Source organism: Lycorma delicatula, chromosome 3 (assembly GCF_047948215.1).
Source record: "Lycorma delicatula isolate Av1 chromosome 3, ASM4794821v1, whole genome shotgun sequence".
Lineage (NCBI taxonomy): Eukaryota > Metazoa > Arthropoda > Insecta > Hemiptera > Fulgoridae > Lycorma > Lycorma delicatula.
The window spans coordinates 16,680,345-16,700,297 of NC_134457.1; the positions used below are offsets into that span (position 1 = coordinate 16,680,345).

Here is a 19,953-nt window from a genome sequence, read left to right on the forward strand (position 1 = left end):
GCGAACTTATACGTATTTTGTTTTAACCGATTTGGTTTAATATTATAGGGTTAGGTAGAAGGTAAAAAAGTAATACGAAGATAAATATATATAAAACAGTTCATTAGGAATGTAGAATTTAGAAAATACATACATGAAGGTCCAAAAAAAGGCGAAGAATAACATCACACCAGTCAATCGAAGTGATGACAAAAAATAAAATAAAAGAAGTTATCGGAGTATATAGCAATATTAAACGAGACAAGAGAGCGATAACACATTCAATCAGTTTTTTCTTTCAAGAAAGGTTTTTTTTTTTTTCAAAAAAGGCCAAAATAAAAAATAATACTATTCATAAATTCTTTAAATTTCGACTTTGTGAAATTCGGTTGATTCAGAAACTTTTTCAAATTGTTTATTTGGCGGAGATTATTTATTAGTTTTTTATAAGCGTTCATCAATTTAAAAAAAAAAAATTATTTTTATCTGTAATATAAGCAGTATTAAAAATAAAAATGTCCGTATAGACCGTTCTCAAGAAACGTAAAAGTGAAGCGAAAGCGAGCGTTCCGATTAAAATAAAAAGAATATCGCTCAAGGTAGTCTGTTAACTTCTACTAAACTTTAAGGAAGTCAGAGAATATTTCTTATTGCTTTTAAACAATTTGCCTTTTAACTTTCCACAAAAAATAATTCAATACCGGAGAAAACAGTCAAAATGAGACTCTTATAAATATTTTAAACGAATGATGTACAAAAAAGCATATATAAAAGAGAAAAACCCCACTTACGAAACCTAGAATCGTTAATCGCCCCGGTATATCACAAAGCCCGCGCTATTTAAAACACAATAGATTTATTTCGGAGCAAAAATAATTCAAACTTCAAAAAACTCCTAACTTAGACTTAAATAAAATTACTTTTAACGTAAGTAGAAAATACGTAGTTTGTTTATGTTGAAATAAAAATCACGGTTCAAGGAGTTTAATTTAATTAACTAGCTGTAATAACCGAAGGATATTTACGTTTTTAAAAAGTAAATATTTAAAATATAAATAAAATTAATGTAACTAATTAATTCCCCAATAATTCCGATTAGGAAAATTATAACCTAAAAACCATACGGACAAAAACGTTTTAAAAGAGTAAGAATGATTTTTACGATCGGTGGGATTTTATTATGTTAATAATAGTTTTTCGTGGAGTGCATGTTCAGGTAAAAAAGATACACGAAAGTCGCAAATTTTCTCATCTATTAGACGCACAGGAATGAAAAATTGTAACCGCAAAAAGGAGGCTTCTAGAAAACTATTATTCTTTATCGACAAAATATTTTAGGTTAAAACCACAAAATCAAGCTATACGGACGATTCCCTCGATATATTATGTAATTAAGACGAATCTGAGGTCATACTCGGCTTTAATTTCTTTGTCGTATAGTATCCGCATTTGAAATTACTTTTTACGGGTGAAGACAATCCTTTATATGCCCGCTTGCAAATAAATTAAATATTAATAGAATTTTTTTGTTACTATTATTAAATAATTCGATTTAAAGTAATTTAATTTTAGACTGAATTAATTTAAAAATGTTTTAATTATTTTCACGACCTTCGAAACAACTAAATAATTAACCCCGATTAATTTGTACTCATATTAATACAGTAAAATAAGCTTCAACAAGATCGCCCCCTGCCCCTTTAGCAAATCTATAAAAATGATTATTCTACTGAATAATCGTGAAAATTTTTCCGTCAAATCTGATACAGAAAGAAGTATAACAAATAATTTGATTTTATCAAATATTATTAGTTATACGCTCTTCTACACGCTTTTGTTTCTGCGCTAATCTTTTCATTTCAGAGTCCTTCTTACAGTTTCTAGATCTACCTTGGCATATTAACTACATCTAATGCGTTTACGGAAATACGCAATAGAAACTAATCGATAGCCTGCCTACCACGACTGTTGGAAGACATACGCTAAATTTTCAAACGGCATGAAATAAGCGTGTCAAGTGTAGGGTAAATTGTTCTACAACCGAAGAAAAAATTGAGATTTTTTGTTGGTTTTTTTCTCAGTCGATAATAAATACAAAACTCGAAAGCTTGTGAATGGTGGATGGTAGTGAAGAATGGAAAACATTTTAGCATATTCCGGCGGCTAATATATATATATGTTTGTATATTATTGAAAAATGGAACAAACTAAAGCTAGAAAGAAATGGCCTATTTGAATTCTATTTAAATTGCGATAAAAAAAATTCCAAAGGTTTATGCACGTATGGACTGAAAAAATATTTTTAAGTTAATTACTTTAACAACGAACTATTATTTAATTTCTTTACATAAAACTAATTCTTTACCAATATCGCGCGCGCGCAACACACACGTAATCTCACTCGATAGATTTAATAATTTTTTCTTAATGTTTCCTTTCCCCTTATATTTATGACCGTTATTACGAAAAATACATTGACGTTGCGTAATTTCTTTGTAATAAGAATTTAGAAAAAAATCACACGGATATGTTATAAATTAATAAATGAAATAAAAGGTTTTCTTTTATTTAATAATAAAAAAAATACATTTTGACACATTAGGTCATCGTAAATAATTTATGGCTAACAACTACGCGTTTTTGTTTTGTTTTTTTTTTTGCTTCATCTGAAAACAAACTATCATTCTTTTGATTATATTTTAAACTAACTTTACCCATCGTACGTATATGTTATAAGGAGATCTAAGTGTTTACTTGCAGTTCTGCGAATAAACAACGGTAAACCAAATACTTGACAAGTATTCTCTTTACTTGTAAAATAGGGAAGTGAATAACCTTTACTTATCAAGCGTTTACTTGTAACTATACGCAATTACTGATTCCGGTCAGACTTTACTTAAAACGAGTGAATAAAATCCTAAGTTCGGAAGAGTATTCAAGTATTTACCGGTAGAATTTCAAGGTAGCTATTTAGTAACCTTATCAAACTTTATAGATTAACTTTTTAGATAGGGAATCTTGGAGGCTGCATCAAACCAGTCAAATGACTGAAGACAAAAAAAAAATCAAACTTTCATTTAATTTTTTATACTTGGTACGGCTGCCTTTGTCAACATTCGTCAACCAAAAACGTACAAAGAAAGGCGAGTATTGAGTCCAAGAAGATATGAAGAACTAATTCGTTTTACAAAAGAATCAGTTGAATTTTTGACGAACGCTTTTTTGGAAGAAAGAAATGAAAAGAGAGGAGGTGCTCTGTCATCGCAACAGAAGATGGAAGTATTTTTGCGGTACTTATCAGACCCTGGATTTCAAAACGGTGTCGGTGAAGACTTCGGGATTCACCGTTCTACAGTATGCAAAACTTTCGATTACGTTCTGAATAAAATAAACGAAAAGGCATCTGAGTGGATTCGCTTCCCACAGAATGCTCATGAGTTAAATGAAGCCAAGAGAAAATGGAGTTCTCGCTTTAAAATGCCGAGCGTAATAGGTGCTGTGGATTGCACGCACTTAGAAATAAATACGTCACTTTATTTGAGGTCTATAAATATATTTTCTGACAAATGATATCGGTAAACATGTAACGCATAACGATTGGTAATGAATAAGAGTTTACAGTAAAAATGGGGTTTTGTCAATATGAATAGCCTTTTGAGCGGTGGGAATTTTTATAAAACGTAGTTTTCTGAATCTACGTTCACTTATACTAACATATGTTACTAATCTGTGATTTATGACACGGGTTTTTCATCATATTTTGATGAAAACTGATGCTTACGGTTTTTTCAGACTCACAAGACCCCAGTACTGGAACATTATGAGGAAAGGGGCACGACAATAAACAGTGCGCGTTACAGTGAGATGCTTACTGTCAAGCCGAAGCCTGCGATTCGAAGCAAACGCCGAGGACTGCTGTCGAAAGTTTTTGTGTTGTTGCACGACAATGCCCGTCCGCATACTGCTGCCCGCACTGATGAAACGCTCCAGAAACTCAACTTTGAAGTACCGGCTCATCCTACGTACAGTCCTGATCTTGCCCCTTCTGATTACCACTTGTTTCGTCCTCTCAAAGAGGCATTAATTTTTTTTTGTTTTTTGAGGGCAAAAAACGTCTATGTGTTATCATTTTTTTATGAAAAAAATAAAATAAATTAAAAACTAATCTAACGGAGGTAGTAAAACTTAAAACTAATATCACGGGTAAACACAAAAGTAAATATAATTTAACAAGGTCCGAGATGGGTGCAAAACGCCCATTCTCGGATAACAAAAAGACAAAAATAAAAAAATATAAAACCGCTAACATAAAACTTAGAACTCGGTTAAAAACTAAAATAGTAAAATTAAATAAAACTTAAAACTAATATAAAATTATATAATAAAAAATTAAAACCGAGTAAAAGCAAAAATTAAAACGGTGAAATAAAACTTAAAACTATTATATTTACAGAATTACTTACAACTAATATCACTAAAATCTTACAACTTAAAAAAAAAACAAATAAAATTTGAGAAATTCCGATAGGAAGTGTAAAAGACTCCCTACTCGGATAACAAAATCAGAACACAGAACCAACACATATAAGTTCTTTCATTGACAACAAATGCACAATCAACTGTATCGTTTTGTTTCCATCCATCAATGTATACCACCGCGTCTGGGTTCATCTTGGAGAGAACACACTGAAATATTTGCTGGAAGACAATAGGTAGTGTTGATTGTTTATTGTATGTCGTAAGGTCAAAAGTAAAATTTATACGGTTTATTCCCCGCGGTGGATATGAGCAACGATACGTTGGAAAGAATGACGGTGTGTCAACATTTATATGCTGCAGTAGACGTCGGGTACGAACACCTACTGATGCAGTACAATGTGGATGGTCCTCGTACTTTCTTAAATTAGGATTTCTAAAGAACGAGTCAAAAGCCGGGTGATTTTGCTGTCCTTTGAGACGAGCAAAATAAGATAATAAAAGCTGGTTTCGTCTATCCCGAAGTGATGGTTCACCACAGTCTACAAGATTTTCAGATTTCTGTGCCAAAAACTTCGTTTTGGGCACAGAAATCCCAAAATTCTACACACCCATCCAGCCCTAACCGGTCGTCAAAGCAGCCCGCTCCCGTTCCGCAAGCCGCGGCCGCAAACCACCACGAACCAACAGGAGACAGTCATCGGCGAAAGCACGAGCCGCGAACCTTTTCGGGAATGTCAGCCAAAGAAATCCGTCAAATACCAAACTACAGAGCAGAGAACCGAGAACGAAACCTTGCGGGATTCCCACGATGAGGACCTTCCACAGAGAGCAGCGCATCTCCAAACAGAGTGTGACAAATAGTTAGACAAATAGTCTCAAACTACGGCCTGCAGGGCACAGTACCATTGCGGTCCTCCTACCGATAGAGGATACAACTCCAATACAAAGAAGGAAATGACGCCTCAATGTCAAAAAAAATTGCCAAACACATCCACAGTCGGCGCCTTCCACTTCGGCATGTGCATTCAAGATGCAATCCTCGGTGAATCCACCTTCATGAAGCCATACTGGCTTCGACTAAAAAGACATCTCACATCGATGCATCCCCAGAGCCGCCCCACAACCAGCCCCCCGAAGCAACCCGCCGAAAACCATCAAGAAGCCGACAACCGCCGACCGAACCAGAACCCCTTCCCGGCTCCAAAAGCACCCTCACCAAAGCCACTTCCCGACAAGCGGAAAGAAGCCCAAACCAAGGCACCCAGAGAACCGCCCGCCAAGAGCTCCCCATGACAAGCAAAAGGCGACAGAAGACAACCGGGTCAAGCCAGCCAACACCCGGCCACCCCCAGCGCCATTCGCGAAAACAGACGGTCCACAATCACGGGACCCACAACCCGCACGCCAGGGACGGCGTCCCACCCTCCCCGACGCCGACCACCACACCATCTTTCCGAGCATCCGGAAACAGAGCATCCAGGAACGCCCGGTAAGTCGCCTCAGATGTCAACGTATCGTCTCGACCACCAAACTCGAGCGAAAACCGGATTGCACGTGCAATGGCTTGGGCCCATAACACGATTTCGCGAGCTGCCAGGGGTTGCGCTGCAACTCGCGCATGGAATCTCTCCGAAACACGAGTGTGATTTCCTTGATGGCTCGTAGGTCTTCACTGCGGACGCGCCGGTAGATACGTAGGACCTCAGCGCGCACGTCATCAACGATAATCCCCGTTAAGAGGCTACGCTTGGGCCTACCTACGATCTACCCTTGCGCCCAGCACGCTTAGGTCAGAGGACTACCATCTTTTTCCGGGCCGCCGTCTGCGATCAACAGACGGCCTCCCAAAAGCGAAGGTCATGACGGCTACAGGCACTCTCCAATCAGCGGACTGACTACGATGATGGGACCGTCCATTAGCCTTGGCCGCCGTAGGACCCTATCGCAGCCAGTCTTGATGGCCCAGCTGAATTTTTCAGCCATCAATTCCACCTGCTCACTGTGTTCCATGCGACATTACAACCCCTGTAAGGCAGCCGCCAAGCCCATGCAATTGCGCGCACCGTCCAGCCCTCGGCGCGGGCCAGGCGGTCGTGACCACACGCCAACATTCGTGGCGACTCACCAGGAGAACCCGGACAATCTGCCTCCAGGCGCTCCGGAAGATGAAGCAGTAGTCGGGGCCAGGGCGGGCGAGACCCCATCACGAGCGAGCAAGCCGCAGATCTTGTGACCACAGACCGAGTGCCCTCCCGAATGGCACCGAGAAAGGACCGGGCACTGACCAACGAGCCCCGGACACCCTCCACCACCCGCCGCCCGTCACAAGAGAGCCGCCCGGCAGGCAGCTCTCAAGGCGCCCCAGTCGGAGCGGCTATCCGACTTGCAGGAAGATGGGTTTGGTGACGGTGCTCCCAAAACCAGGAAACGACTCTAGTTAGGTCGACAGTCATCAGTCTCGAGATGGCCATCGGCAAGCCCCCCGAGAGGCTATCCGTGGAACGGCTCCGGGAATGCATCGATGTTAGATGTCTTTTTAGTTGAGGCCAGTATGGCTTCATGAAGGGGGATTCACTGAGGATTCCATCTTGAATGCACTTGCCGAAGTGGAAGGCGCCGACTGTGGATGTGTTTGGCAATTTTTTTTGGCATGTTGGGGTCATTTCTTTCTTTGTATTGGAGTTCTATCCTCTGTTGGTCGGAGGACCGCAACGGTCCTGTGCCCTGCAGGCCGTAGTGCGAGACTATTTGTCTAACCGTGCGGCTCTGTTTGGAGATGCGCTGCTGTCTGTGAAAGGGTCCGGGTCGTACTGGTCTATCCGTACTATACGTAAAGTAATTTAGAATAGTCAGTTGTTTGTTCGCGTACAGTAACGACCCGGACAACAGTATCACGTCTATTAGTAGACACTCGGCCTGGCGGCAACGTTCTGCCGTCTTGCCTACTACTGAATTGGCGTTCGACTGTAGCAGTCTGAGAGTTTGCCTAACCGTACCTAGATAGCATGTCACACTCTATGATGGCCTGAATACCACGTCCTTCAGAGAATTTGCTTGGCACAGGCGGGGAATATTGCTAGAATTTCCAGTAGGACATCCTTAATTGTCACTTGTGACAAGAAATCCGTACCGGAACTCTCCTTCGGGAGTGCGGTTATATTTATTTTGCCGCTGGAGGGGCCGGGAGTCATTAACGCATTTTGGTGGGGCGTGGGGCTTCTCGGACCTCTTATTTGCTATAGTTTTTGTGTAACTTTACTAAATAGCTGAATAAGTGGGAAGCCACAATATACGCCTTTTGTTGTGGGTATGAAAAGATCGTTTAGGACCACTCGCACACTGTTTACTCTTGCATAATGCAAAGGCATTACAAGTAAATTTAAGAAATCTGTTTCATATTATACTATTCCTTCAGCTATGAGAGCCTATTCCAAATGAAGAGGCGTTAACTTTTCCAATTCTACCAGAAACGTGCAGTTTAGAAGAAAATGTTGGTGATGAAGACATAGTGACTCAGAAATTAACGAAAAAGAACAGGATCCAAATTCCCAAGATGAGAGCACTGAATCTCACAAATTACTGAACCAGAACCTTAATGATCTGTTTCGTTATGTTAATTTGTTTTAAATGTAATCTCAGAGTTCCTGACTTCAAAATTAGAAAGCTTTAACCTTTAATACAGTGGCACTCAAATATGTTTTCCTTTACTAAGCAGCAAGAATTTCGGCACCTGTTCTCCTTACACGATAAAAGTGTTCTCCAATGATTTAAATTCCTCACTGGATTTACTATAGCAGCGTCACAATCCTTCAGAATTCAGACGGCATATAGATCCCTCTGAAAATGTTTGAAAACCATCCTCCTTCACATTGGAAATAAGAAAACATCAATTCTCCTTTCCTCTTTAGCACAAATGAAGAAGACATATGACAGTATGAAATTTTTACTTGTGTTGATACAGATGAAAGTTATTCATGGGCGTATATGTAGAGACCTAAGGGTGATAACAATTTTTTCTTAAGGCTGCATCTATCAGTTATACAAAGTACTTTGGTTTATTACACAAGCAGGACAATAGAAACAGAAAAACTATTACATTAAAACTAAAAAACCGGCCCAAGGGCTGAGCAGAAAAATATTATTTGTGAATTTTGTAAATCTAAAGAACGTCTACCTTCCACCATTACATATAAAACTTGCTTTGATGAAAAATTTTATAAAATAATAAAAAAATAAAGGTTTTACCACAATATATGGAAGGACACTTCCATTGTAGTTCTTCTTTTTTTAAATAATTAAATGAACGTTGTGTTACCTGCAACAAAAGAAAAAAACAGTACTATATATGACGATGATAATAAATCCTTTTTTCAACTTACTATGTTTTGGTTATGCTAGGAATTAATACATTCGTAACGTAAATATTGTACTCATATTTTTATTATGAAATACGAGGTCTGATAGTACTCATTACCATTCTTCAGCTGTAGGTTAGCTTTTTATGCAGACACTTGGGAGAAAATCACTCAAATTCAAGGACATAATATTTCTAAAGATTACCATAATCTTAAGCCGGACCAAGCAGGCATTCAGCCAAAACCTAGAGATCACTAGCAGGAAGAAAGGAATGAAGAATAAAGGAAAAGAGTAGAAGTTAGAAAAGGATGATCTAAAGAGGACTGCAAACGATTCCACTCGAAAGAATGTATCTACATCTTTTCTACACAGTGCGTATCAATTTTACTAGTAATCCATTAGATTAGGGCTTCTTCATGTAGGATATAAGTAGACAATTACTGATACGGAATACCTGTAGAATTACTGCGTAGTGCAGGTGAAGAAGCGATTGATAGATTGTACAAACTGGTGTGTAATATTTATAAAAAAGGAAAGTTCCGTAAGACTTCAAAAAGACTTTGGTATCAAAGTTATGATACCAAAGAAAGCAGAGGCAGATAAATGTGAAGAATACAGAACAATTAGTTTAACTTAGTCACGCAACAAAAATCTTAACTAGAATTCTATACAGAAGAATTGAGAGGAGAGTGGAGGAAGTGTTAGGAGAAGACCAATTTGGTTTCAGAAAAAGTAAAAGTATATGGACAAGAGAAGCAATTTTAGGCCTCAGATTAATAGTGGAAGGAAGATTAAAGTAAAACAAACCGACATACTTTGCGTTTATAGATCTAGAAAAGGCATTTGATAACGTAGACTGGAATAAAATGTTCGGCATTTTAAAAAAATTAGGGTTCAAATACAGAGATAGAAGAACAATTGCTAACATTTACAGGAACCAAACAACAACAGTAATAATTGAAGAACATAAGAAGCTGTAATAAGAAAGGGAGTCCGACAAGGATGTTTCTAATCCCCGTTACTTTTTAATCTTTACATGGAACTAGCAGTTAATGATGTAAAAGAACAATTTAGATTTGGAGTAACAGTACAAGGTGAAAAGATAAAGATGCTACGATTTGCTGATGATATAGTAATTCTAGCCGAGAGTAAAAAGGATTTCGAAGAAATAATGAACGGCATAGATGAAGTCCTACGCAAGAACTATCGCATGAAAATAAACAAGAACAAAACAAAAGTAATGAAATGTAGTAGAAATAACAAAGATGGACCACTGAATGTGAAAATAGGAGGAGAAAGGATTATGGAGGTAGAAGAATTTTGTTATTTGGGAAGTAGAATTACTAAAGATGGACGAAGCAGGAGCGATATAAAATGCCGAATAGCACAAGCTAAACGAGCCTTCAGTAAGAAATATAATTTGTTTACATAAAAAATTAATTTAAACATCAGGAAAAGATTTTTGAAAGTCTATGTTTGGAGTGTCGCTTTATATGGAAGTGAAACTTGGACAATCGGAGTATCTGAGAAGAAAAGATTAGAAGCTTTTGAAATGCGGTGCTATAGGAGAATGTTAAAAATCAGATGGTTGGATAAAGTGACAAATGAAGACCTATTGCGGCAAATAGATGAAGAAACAAGCATTTGGAAAAATATAGCTAAAAGAAGAGACAGACTTATAGGCCACATACTAAGGCATCCTGGAATAGTTGCTTTAATATTGGAAGGACAGGTAGAAGGAAAAAATTGTGTAGGCAGGCCACGTTTGGAATATGTAAAACAAATTGTTAGGGATGTAGGATGTAGGGGGTATACTGAAATGAAACGACTAGCACTAGATAGGGAATCTTGGAGAGCCGCATAAAACCAGTCAAATGACTGAAAACAAAGCGATTCGGGCACGATATTATACTTCCAAATAGATTACAAAAAGATAAGACTCGGAGCAAGCAAAGCAAGCAGAGGTATATGTAAGACTGTAATTTACATTAAAATAAAAAATATATTAGCATCAACATTAAATTACTAAAATTAAGCATTTTGTGTTAAAAGGAAAGATCCCGACTTATTATCTATTCCATTCATATTTTGTTGAGTTCAAGTGGCAAAATTTTGCAAAGGACCTGGATATAGCTATTCTTTGTACTTCATCAATAAATTAATTACAACCAAATTTTTACCCCTGTTTCTTGGAGAACCCAAAGATCACTCTTCGGACTGTTATTTCTGCTTAATAAATATTAAAGGGATTACGTCAAAATCAAAACATACAGTGGTGTACCCTAACTTGCAATCTGCAATAAGACCAGTTCCACACTGGAAAGAATTGCCCGTACTAAAGCCTCCAGAGCATGTGACATTAGATGAAGTGAGCTCAAAGTCTGATGGAAGTAAGGAAGAAAAAAAACAGATTCTGGTGATACAATTTTTGAACAAAGCAGTTCATCCGAGCCTCATTTGCTGACTCAAGAGAATCTTAACGATCTCATACGAGATTTAAAATTATCCAAAAAAACAGTCTGAAATGCTTGCTTCCCAGCTAAAAGGACGGAATCTTCTTCAAAAGAATACAAAGATATGTACTTATCGTAATCGTTATTCTGAATTTAAAGACTATTTTTCTGAAGAAAATGGCTTAGTGTTTTATAATGACATTTCTTTTCTTATGGAGACACTTTGTAATGAACATAAACAAACAGAATGGCACTTGTTCACCGAATACTCTAGAGTTAGTTTAAAAGTTGTTTCTGCATAATGGCAACAAATTCCCATAGTATCTGCGGCTAACTCTGCTAGTATGAAAGAAACATATGAAAACTTTAAATTTATATTGGAAAAGCTTCAATATTCAGAGTATGAATGGAATATTTGTGGTGATTTGAAGGTAATTGCACTTATTCTTGGTTTGCAGCTCGGTTACACAAAGTACTGCTGTTTTTTTGTGTAAATGGGATAGTAGGGACAGAAAAAACCACTTCCTTAGAAAAAAGTGGCCTAAACGCGAATCACTCATTCCTGAACAGAAAGATGTGAAACATGACCCATTGTGTAATCTTAAAAATGTGCATCTACCTACGTTACACATCAAACTAAGATTAATGAAGAATTTTGTCAAGGACATGGACAATACTCGTGGTTTCATGTACTTAAAACAAAGTTTCCTAAAATTAGTGATGTAAAAATTAAAGGAGGAATATTTGTGGGTCCACAAATATGACCACTAATGCATGATGAAAAGTTTGAGGAAATATTGAATCCACCAGAGAAAACAGATTGGCAAACATTCAAAAATGTTACTCAAGAGTTTTTTGGGAAATCGAAAGGGTGAAAATTACCGTGATACTGTCAATGATCTTTTAAAAATTTGGGTTATAATATGTTCGTAAAGGCACACTTCCTGCACTTACACCTAGATTTCTTCCTCACCTAGATGAGTTAAATATTTGAATATTGTGTAATTAAGAATGCAAAAAGTATTAAAATGTTTGAAATTATAGATGCCTGTCTCTCAGAAACCTTGTGTAATGGGAAAAAACCGATATCAGATTCAAATTCAATAGAAAAAATACTATTAGAAATACATATTTTTCTTCTTAGGAACAAAAAAAAATACTTTTTATTCCCCAATGTTATTACTTAAATATGAAGAGTTAGGATATCTAAAATTTTTGACATGAGTTGAGTAAAAAGAAAACAAAGGAGGGTAAGTGAGAATAACTAAAAAAAAGAGATTCTAACATAATTTTTCATACGAATTTAGATTATAAAAGAGCTCAGTCACCACAGATTTATTTTTATTAGATAATCCGTTGAAAGAACAACAAATTTTTCATTGTTTTTCTTGAAGGAGATAAATTTTAAACAGTTGATAACTTTAAATATGGTAGTTCCAAACAAAACAATTTTAATGGCAAACCAAGACAAATTTACACTGAATGGACACTTTCATCATAACACTTTCAGAAACTCTTCTGACCTTCCAAGGACATCAAGAAGTTGACAAATATAATAAATTGATTTAGCACACATAACAAAATGAATTTATCAAATTATTGTAACAAATACACAGATCACTTCCTCATGTCCCTGTGCATGTGTAAATTGTATGGCCACAACAAATAAAAATCACCTTGCACGCCTTATCTAACATAAGTAAAATATTCAAAAATAACAAACTTAAAACAACAGAAAATTTGACTTTTCTCTCCATGTAAAGAAAAGTGTTACTAAAACACAAAATTAATGGATGTTTTTTTTTCTCTTTAAAAACACAGTTATGTTCCTCTACAATGAATGACAGAATAAATATGATTTTATAAAAATTAGCAATAAAAACACTTCAGAAAGGAACTTATTCAACAATCACACAAATAAATCTTTGCAAATAAAAATTGTCATGTATACAAAGTTACATATTTTTATGGTTTCTCTTGAACCCTTAAGATGACAGTAGAAATTTCAGAAACAATTTTTTACTCATTTAATGGTGGTTTTGAAAAGTTGTAATGACAACTTTGAATCTTTTCTATTAACAGGCAGCATTTTTAAAATTATATAAATAATGTAAGCATACCTTTTTACACACCTATGCTTCAATCAGAAATGTTTATTATGTACATCAGAATATGCAGTTAATTAAATAAATAATATTGTGAATATTACTCTAATTAAATGCATTATGTAAACAATAAAACAATAAAAATTAAAACCAAAAAGAGAAAGGCGATTGAAATAAATTTGAAATTTTGATTTAAAAAAAAAGAAGAGATAATGAAATCAAAAGTAAAGTAAAAACAGTAAACAATAATTCATGCTAACAAATGCATTCCTGAACTTGTACTAATATATTCTAAGAAATCCAACGAAAAGTTAATCTAACACTTACATTTACAGAAAATACTGCCAATTAATGGAAACGGTTCTCAAGTTTTTTTTTAAATACCTAATTTCATTAATTTACTCTTTTTTATCTATTTCATTCTATTATTTAAATGTAGACAAACCTAACAATAGACTGGTTATATTATTCAGTTAACTTCACCCTTTTAGAAAACCTTGAACATTAACTAATTTTTATAACTGTTAAAAAATTCACTTAATATAGTAGAACCAATACCTTCTTCAAATGGTGTATAACAACCGATTCGGTATGTTCCATCAGCAAGTGAAGTAATATGGTTTTCTGTGAGAGACCGAGATGGATTGGTTATAGTACATGTCACTTCTACTTTTCCAATTGCACCAGAATCCACCAGACACCTGTAACAGAAGAACTTAATAATGTATTATACATAAAAAATTAACTATTTTATTTATTTTATTTCATTTGATTATATTATTTTAGACTAGAACCTAAATGTACCTCCTACAGTAAAATAGTATTTTTTCTTTAACTGCAAATTCTGATAATAAAAATTATCAGAGATCATACTACCTTCAGGTGTTTTTCACTTCTTGAAAAAAATTTTAGATTAAATTGGAATAATTATGACTTTCTCATAGTTTAACTCACTGATTATAATAATTAAATTTTATTACATTTATATATCCTCAGTTTAATTATTTCAGCAGTTTTTTGTCAATTATAGATTCCAGTAACACGCAGTGAAACTGTACTTAACATTGTTTAAGTCTGTTTAACTATGGGAACTAGATTATTAAATGAGGCTTCAGCTATTGAAATTTTATTCTTATTTCACATCCTTCAATTTTGAGGATGCTACTCCTTGAGACAGTCCAGGATTTATACAACCATTAGTTGTAAAGGGGTGTAATTTATTACCTTATCTAAAATCTTTTAATGTAATTTTCTGTAAGTTATTTCTGGGTTAAGAGTTACAACTGAGTTATTGATTGCTTCCCTTTTCATGTGATATTTGAAAGATCAAGGCTAAACTGTACAAGCTATTTTAACACCATCAATTGCTTATTTCTATTACCTGCCTTGGTTAGTACTTCAATTCTAATTTACAAGACATCCTGGATCCTGGTATGAGCCATAAAATAGCTACTATACTATTACTATTCTTAATAAGTAAGGGATGCAGCTATCTACTTTCCCTGGTCAATAAAGCTGTAATATCCTCTTCAATTTTGTGTGTGTGTGTGTGTGTATATATATATATATATATATATATATATATATATATATATATATTTGTGTGTGTGTGTGTGTGTGTGTGTGTGTGTGTGTGTGTGTGTGTGTGTGTGTGTGTGTGTGTGTGTATGTATGTATATGTATATATGTATCTATGTATATGTGTATGTATATATTGACAGTGCTGTATAAGTAACTGAAATTCTAATTAAATGTAATTGGATGAAGGAGTTAAGATGTAAGTTTTTGAATTTATAACTAATGTTATTATTGTTATTAAACTATATTATTTAATTTTGTTTCCTGAATTATGTGTATTTTTAATTATGCGTACATGTTTATCTGTAATCTTGTATTTATGCAAAGACACTAATAAGACAAAGATAATAATATAATTGTGTAACATAATTAAAACACCAGTATTACTCTTATTTTTATGAACTAATAATTATATGAGCTATGATTATGAACCAATGACTAATAATTATTATGAACTAATGATTAAATTTTGTATTTTTAATTTATATTGAAATTTTTAATTTATATTTAATGTATATTGATTTTTTTTATTTTTTTATGTACTATTGTGTAACACACAAAGACTATAGTTAGCTATCCTATTACACAAAAAATACAAACAAACAAATAAATAAATTATTATTATTATTATTGCAAGAACTTTGGTGGGCACCACTTACTCAAATAATGGCAATACATTTTTTAAATAATAAAAGTTAACATTTATCGGTTAAAAACTATACACACCAAATATGATTTCTGTCACGATCAATTAAAATATTTTAATTTCATTGAATTGCACTAATTCACTTTAATTTATAATATGAAAACAATTTCATATTCACCAATAAAACATAAAAAAATACTAGTATAGCAGTAGGGTAAGTGCTCAGAAATTATTTATTAAAATATACTATGAATTCTTTAATGCAAACCTGAAACCAAATCGTGGAATTGAATCCTGTTATAATCATTTTGCAACACCTATAACATCTGAAGGAGCAACATTTTCAAAATAAAAGTATGTGAACTAATTTAAACGAAAATGACTGAAGCCGTGCTTAATAAACCAGTTCCTGTTCAATCTGCTGTAACGACACACCGAATCAAATTCTATAACAATTTTTTTTTAAAAACTTATCATCACTGACTGTCCTAGGCAAGAATATAGCAAAGTTCCACTTCAATAATCTTAAAAAATGTAGTAATGTAAATTGCAGTTCTTTTTGATCGGGTAACTGTATACTATGATACTATTTTTTTTGGAATGTCTTAGTCGATATCTAAACAAAAAAAAAATCATAACTGTATTACCTGTACAGCATGTCTTCCTCCAGATTTTGGTGTGTAACTGCATGTATATGTACCATCTCTGTTGTCTCTCAATTTCATATCAACATTAGTGCTCTTAGCGTCCAAAACCTGTAATTTTAAATAAAACTAATGAATACATTAGAAGCGATACAATAAATATTTTTGTATTCGATTATTAACTTATGACAATTATAGACCGGTTACAAAATCTAAGTAAAATTTTACATGTTGGTGAAAATGAGAATTTTAATTATACATCAGGTTTCTTTCAGTTTAAGTTACCATGAAATAGCTAAATGTGCACCATAACTAGTACCTGATATGAGGTAACTGACACAACCAGTCTCAAAGAAGTAATGAGTTTTCTGTACAAGACACAGTATAGAAATTTAGGAAGGATTTACCTTTGCTTTGTTTAACATCGAAATACTGGAATCCACTGAAATATGTGTGACATTCAATCATACAAGTGATACCTTTAATCTGTTTATCTCATTACATTACAATTTGAGAAAACTACACCGATGGTGATCTTATCTTCGTATTTTTGGAATACAAAACATAAAATAGGAGCAATATTTTTTGCACAACAATAAAATAGGACAGATATGAATATATTTAATACATTAAAAACTGTATAACTTAATTTTAACAGCTTCACTTAAATTATTTAAAGGGAGTTATATGAAATTAATGCATCCGCTATATTCTCATGGATCTAAAATGCATTGCAGTTCCTATATAAAATCTAATTTTATAAAAATAACGCCGCCATATTGGTTAATCAAGCTAATGTAAAATGCATTATTTTTTTACTAAATAAAAAGTAATAAAGTTCTTACTTACTTTAAATAACGTCCTAAATTGTGTTCAACAGTTATTTTTCTAGAATATTCTATAAAAAAAGTTTTATCATTATAAACCCACGTACATACACCAAAACGTTAACGACGAAAGTGAAATTGAGCAGGTAGATGGCATCATAAATACTTTAAAGAAATTATTAATAATTTTACATATAAGAAATTTAATAATAATAAAAAAAAAATTATATAGCTTGAAACACAAACGTTTTGCCACTGTTTGTTCAAAAAATATTTATGATAGTTAATAAATAAACAGAATAAAATTGTTTCTAAATCTTATTAACAGATTGAAAAATTTATATACATTTTTAATTATGATGTGTTTACAACAAATTATTCCTCGAATTAAGATTATTTTAAGTCAGCTAAAAATGTTTAATATCAAACAAAAACAAGATCGATAAGTAATAATGTATTAGTTGTCAGCTAATTAAAAATATCGTTGAATTTAGCTTGGGCATAATTATAACAATTATTTACTAGCACAGTAAAAGTAAGAATCTGTAAATTTTTTGATTTATTAATCATGAGGTTTAATAAATTTTTGAATTTCACTCATTAAATTCCCGTTCAATAAATCTTAATAAAAACAAACTTGGTTTTGTTTTTCTAGGTTAAAAACTTTAATCACTATCTTCCGTACAACTTAATCTTGAATTCTTAATATTTAAAAATGCATTCACAAAATATACAAATTATTATAGTTAATTTTTCCTAAAGAGGTGTGCGTGTGCGTGTGCGTGTGCGTGTGCGTGTGCGTGTGCGTGTGCGTGTGCGTGTGCGTGTGCGTGTGTGTGTGTGTGTGTGTGTGTGTGTTATACTTTTAAAACTGAGTAATAAAAAGTCCTATTCTATATCGTAGCAGAATTGAAACTGTAAAACGGTTAAAAGTTAAACCTTCAACACGCAGCAATTCTTCCCTCTTCCCTCTCCATGTCTAACCGATGTATCCTTTTTCTCCTCTGCGTTCATTGCACGTATATCTTATATAACACACTTTATGCCCTTGAAAATTAACTAAGCATTTTTTTCATTACCTCCACAATGTGGAAACCGGTAAAGAAAATACCTCCTGTTTAAATAATATACCTCAATGTTATATTAATGTTTTTTTCTAAGAGTAAAACGTTCTGATATTTTATCCGAGGCTACTCTTCCATTTAAAACAAAAAAAAGCTACTTTAACACATTTAAATTAATCTATAAAATTTAAAATAAACTGTAACCGATCTTATATCATGCGGTCTAATTTTACGATTCAGCGATACGGTCTTCTTATAATGAAAAAAAGGAATTCTAATAAAATTGATTCGATCGTCTAATTTATTTGTTTCAGACAAAATAAAAATAAGATAAAAATAGAAGCAGAAATGATATCGCTACAGATAGAAATAATTACGTGAGGCCAAGATTTGAAATTTTTGTCCGATTTATTAAAAAATATTTTTTTTTAAACTATTTTTAAAATAATACAGAATTGACCGAACTGTTTTGAATCAAGTTCGGACAAAATACAGACGGAAATTTAAACACGGTTGAAAAAATAAAGCACGATAATATTTTGAACAAACTGTTATTTTAGTAGAAGAAGTTTCTTTTATACGCATCGAATGTAAGGGCAACTAATGCTAAAACTGCTAGAAAATCTTTCTAAATGGAAATAATTGTTTCTCGATAAGGAAAACTAATCGAAGATAATTTCCCAATTTCGTATTACTGTTTAGAACCGAAACCTTATCGACCAGTGATTCCCAAACGGTATGCTGCGGCCTCTTCATAGGGGCGCTTCGAAATATTGTAAAACCTCCATTACAAAGATGCTTAACAAATATTAATGCGATTCGCCTATCCGAACCTGAGATAAATTTTTGATATAAGAATAACAAAACGGTGGACAGGAGCGAGAACGAAGGAGAAAGTGTCTCCTTCGTTCGAAGGAGCAAATTGAAATTAATTTTTATCGCAGAATTCTTCAATTCTACGATGAATCGTATTCATTTAAAAAGGATAGTTTAATTTATCATAAAGAAATGAATTTGTTATTTTGATTATATTTTTTGAGTTGACAAATGGAAATCGTACTCATACTTCAGCAATATTTCCACTGTTCTGTCTTATACGAACGAGTTGAGTTACTTATAATCTAAATAGATTTGATAAGATAGGAAGTAGTGGGGCTACTGCTGTCCATAGATATTACCTCCTATCCATAGATAGATAGATTCATCTATTTTGTAGAGGAAATTCCTCTGGTAATCCTGAGAAAAGTTTTTTTTATAACTTATGTGAACGGAAAATTATTTAGTCTAAATAAACGATTTGAAGGGTTGTAGAGTGATTTAATGTGATTCTTTTATTTAAAGGATTTTGCGCAAAACTCGTTTATTAATTTGTTTTACATATCATTTCTATTTCTTCTAATGACTGTACGCAAAATATCTTATAAACTAATATTACTTATTAAGAGTAATATTTTCTACGAATGTAATGATGTTTAATAATTAGACAAACCATTTGGCGATCGTAATAAACATTTTGAATCGGTATATCGATATATAAAATATATATTCGTCTTTTGTGAAGACAGGAAAATATTTCATTTCTCATTCTATAATTCCTAGTAAGCCTGAAAAAAGGATTTCTTATTGAATTTTTTTTTTGTATTTGTTCGTACAAGAGTTATGTATATAAGATAATACGTACTGTTAAGTAAAACTCTTTATAATTACACTGCCGCTTGCTAAACAAAAAAGAAATTTCAGTTAAAACTGGCAGTGTAGTCAAAACAAAAATACAGACGCTATTATATGTAATGTTTTCAAGGTCAATAGCATATAAAAAAAA

At 33.6% G+C, this 19,953-nt stretch overlaps 1 protein-coding gene across 10 annotated transcripts in view; it reads right to left on the reverse strand.

The window, feature by feature from the left end:
- Positions 1–19,953, reverse strand: part of LOC142321406 (uncharacterized) — a 115,415-nt gene that overhangs the window by 29,833 nt on the left and 65,629 nt on the right. For 5 of the 10 annotated variants that reach the window (XM_075359469.1, XM_075359468.1, XM_075359472.1 and 2 more), the window contains 2 exons: positions 16,244–16,351; positions 13,931–14,073 (listed from right to left, as the gene is read on the reverse strand). In XM_075359469.1, coding sequence (XP_075215584.1) covers positions 13,931–13,972 — 42 coding nt within the window. In that variant the 5' untranslated portion in view covers positions 13,973–14,073; positions 16,244–16,351. Of the gene's footprint in view, positions 1–8,703; positions 8,774–13,930; positions 14,074–16,243; positions 16,352–17,089; positions 17,151–19,953 lie in introns of those variants that run through there. The other 5 variants (XR_012755623.1, XR_012755622.1, XR_012755621.1 and 2 more) reach the window with 3 other exon arrangements.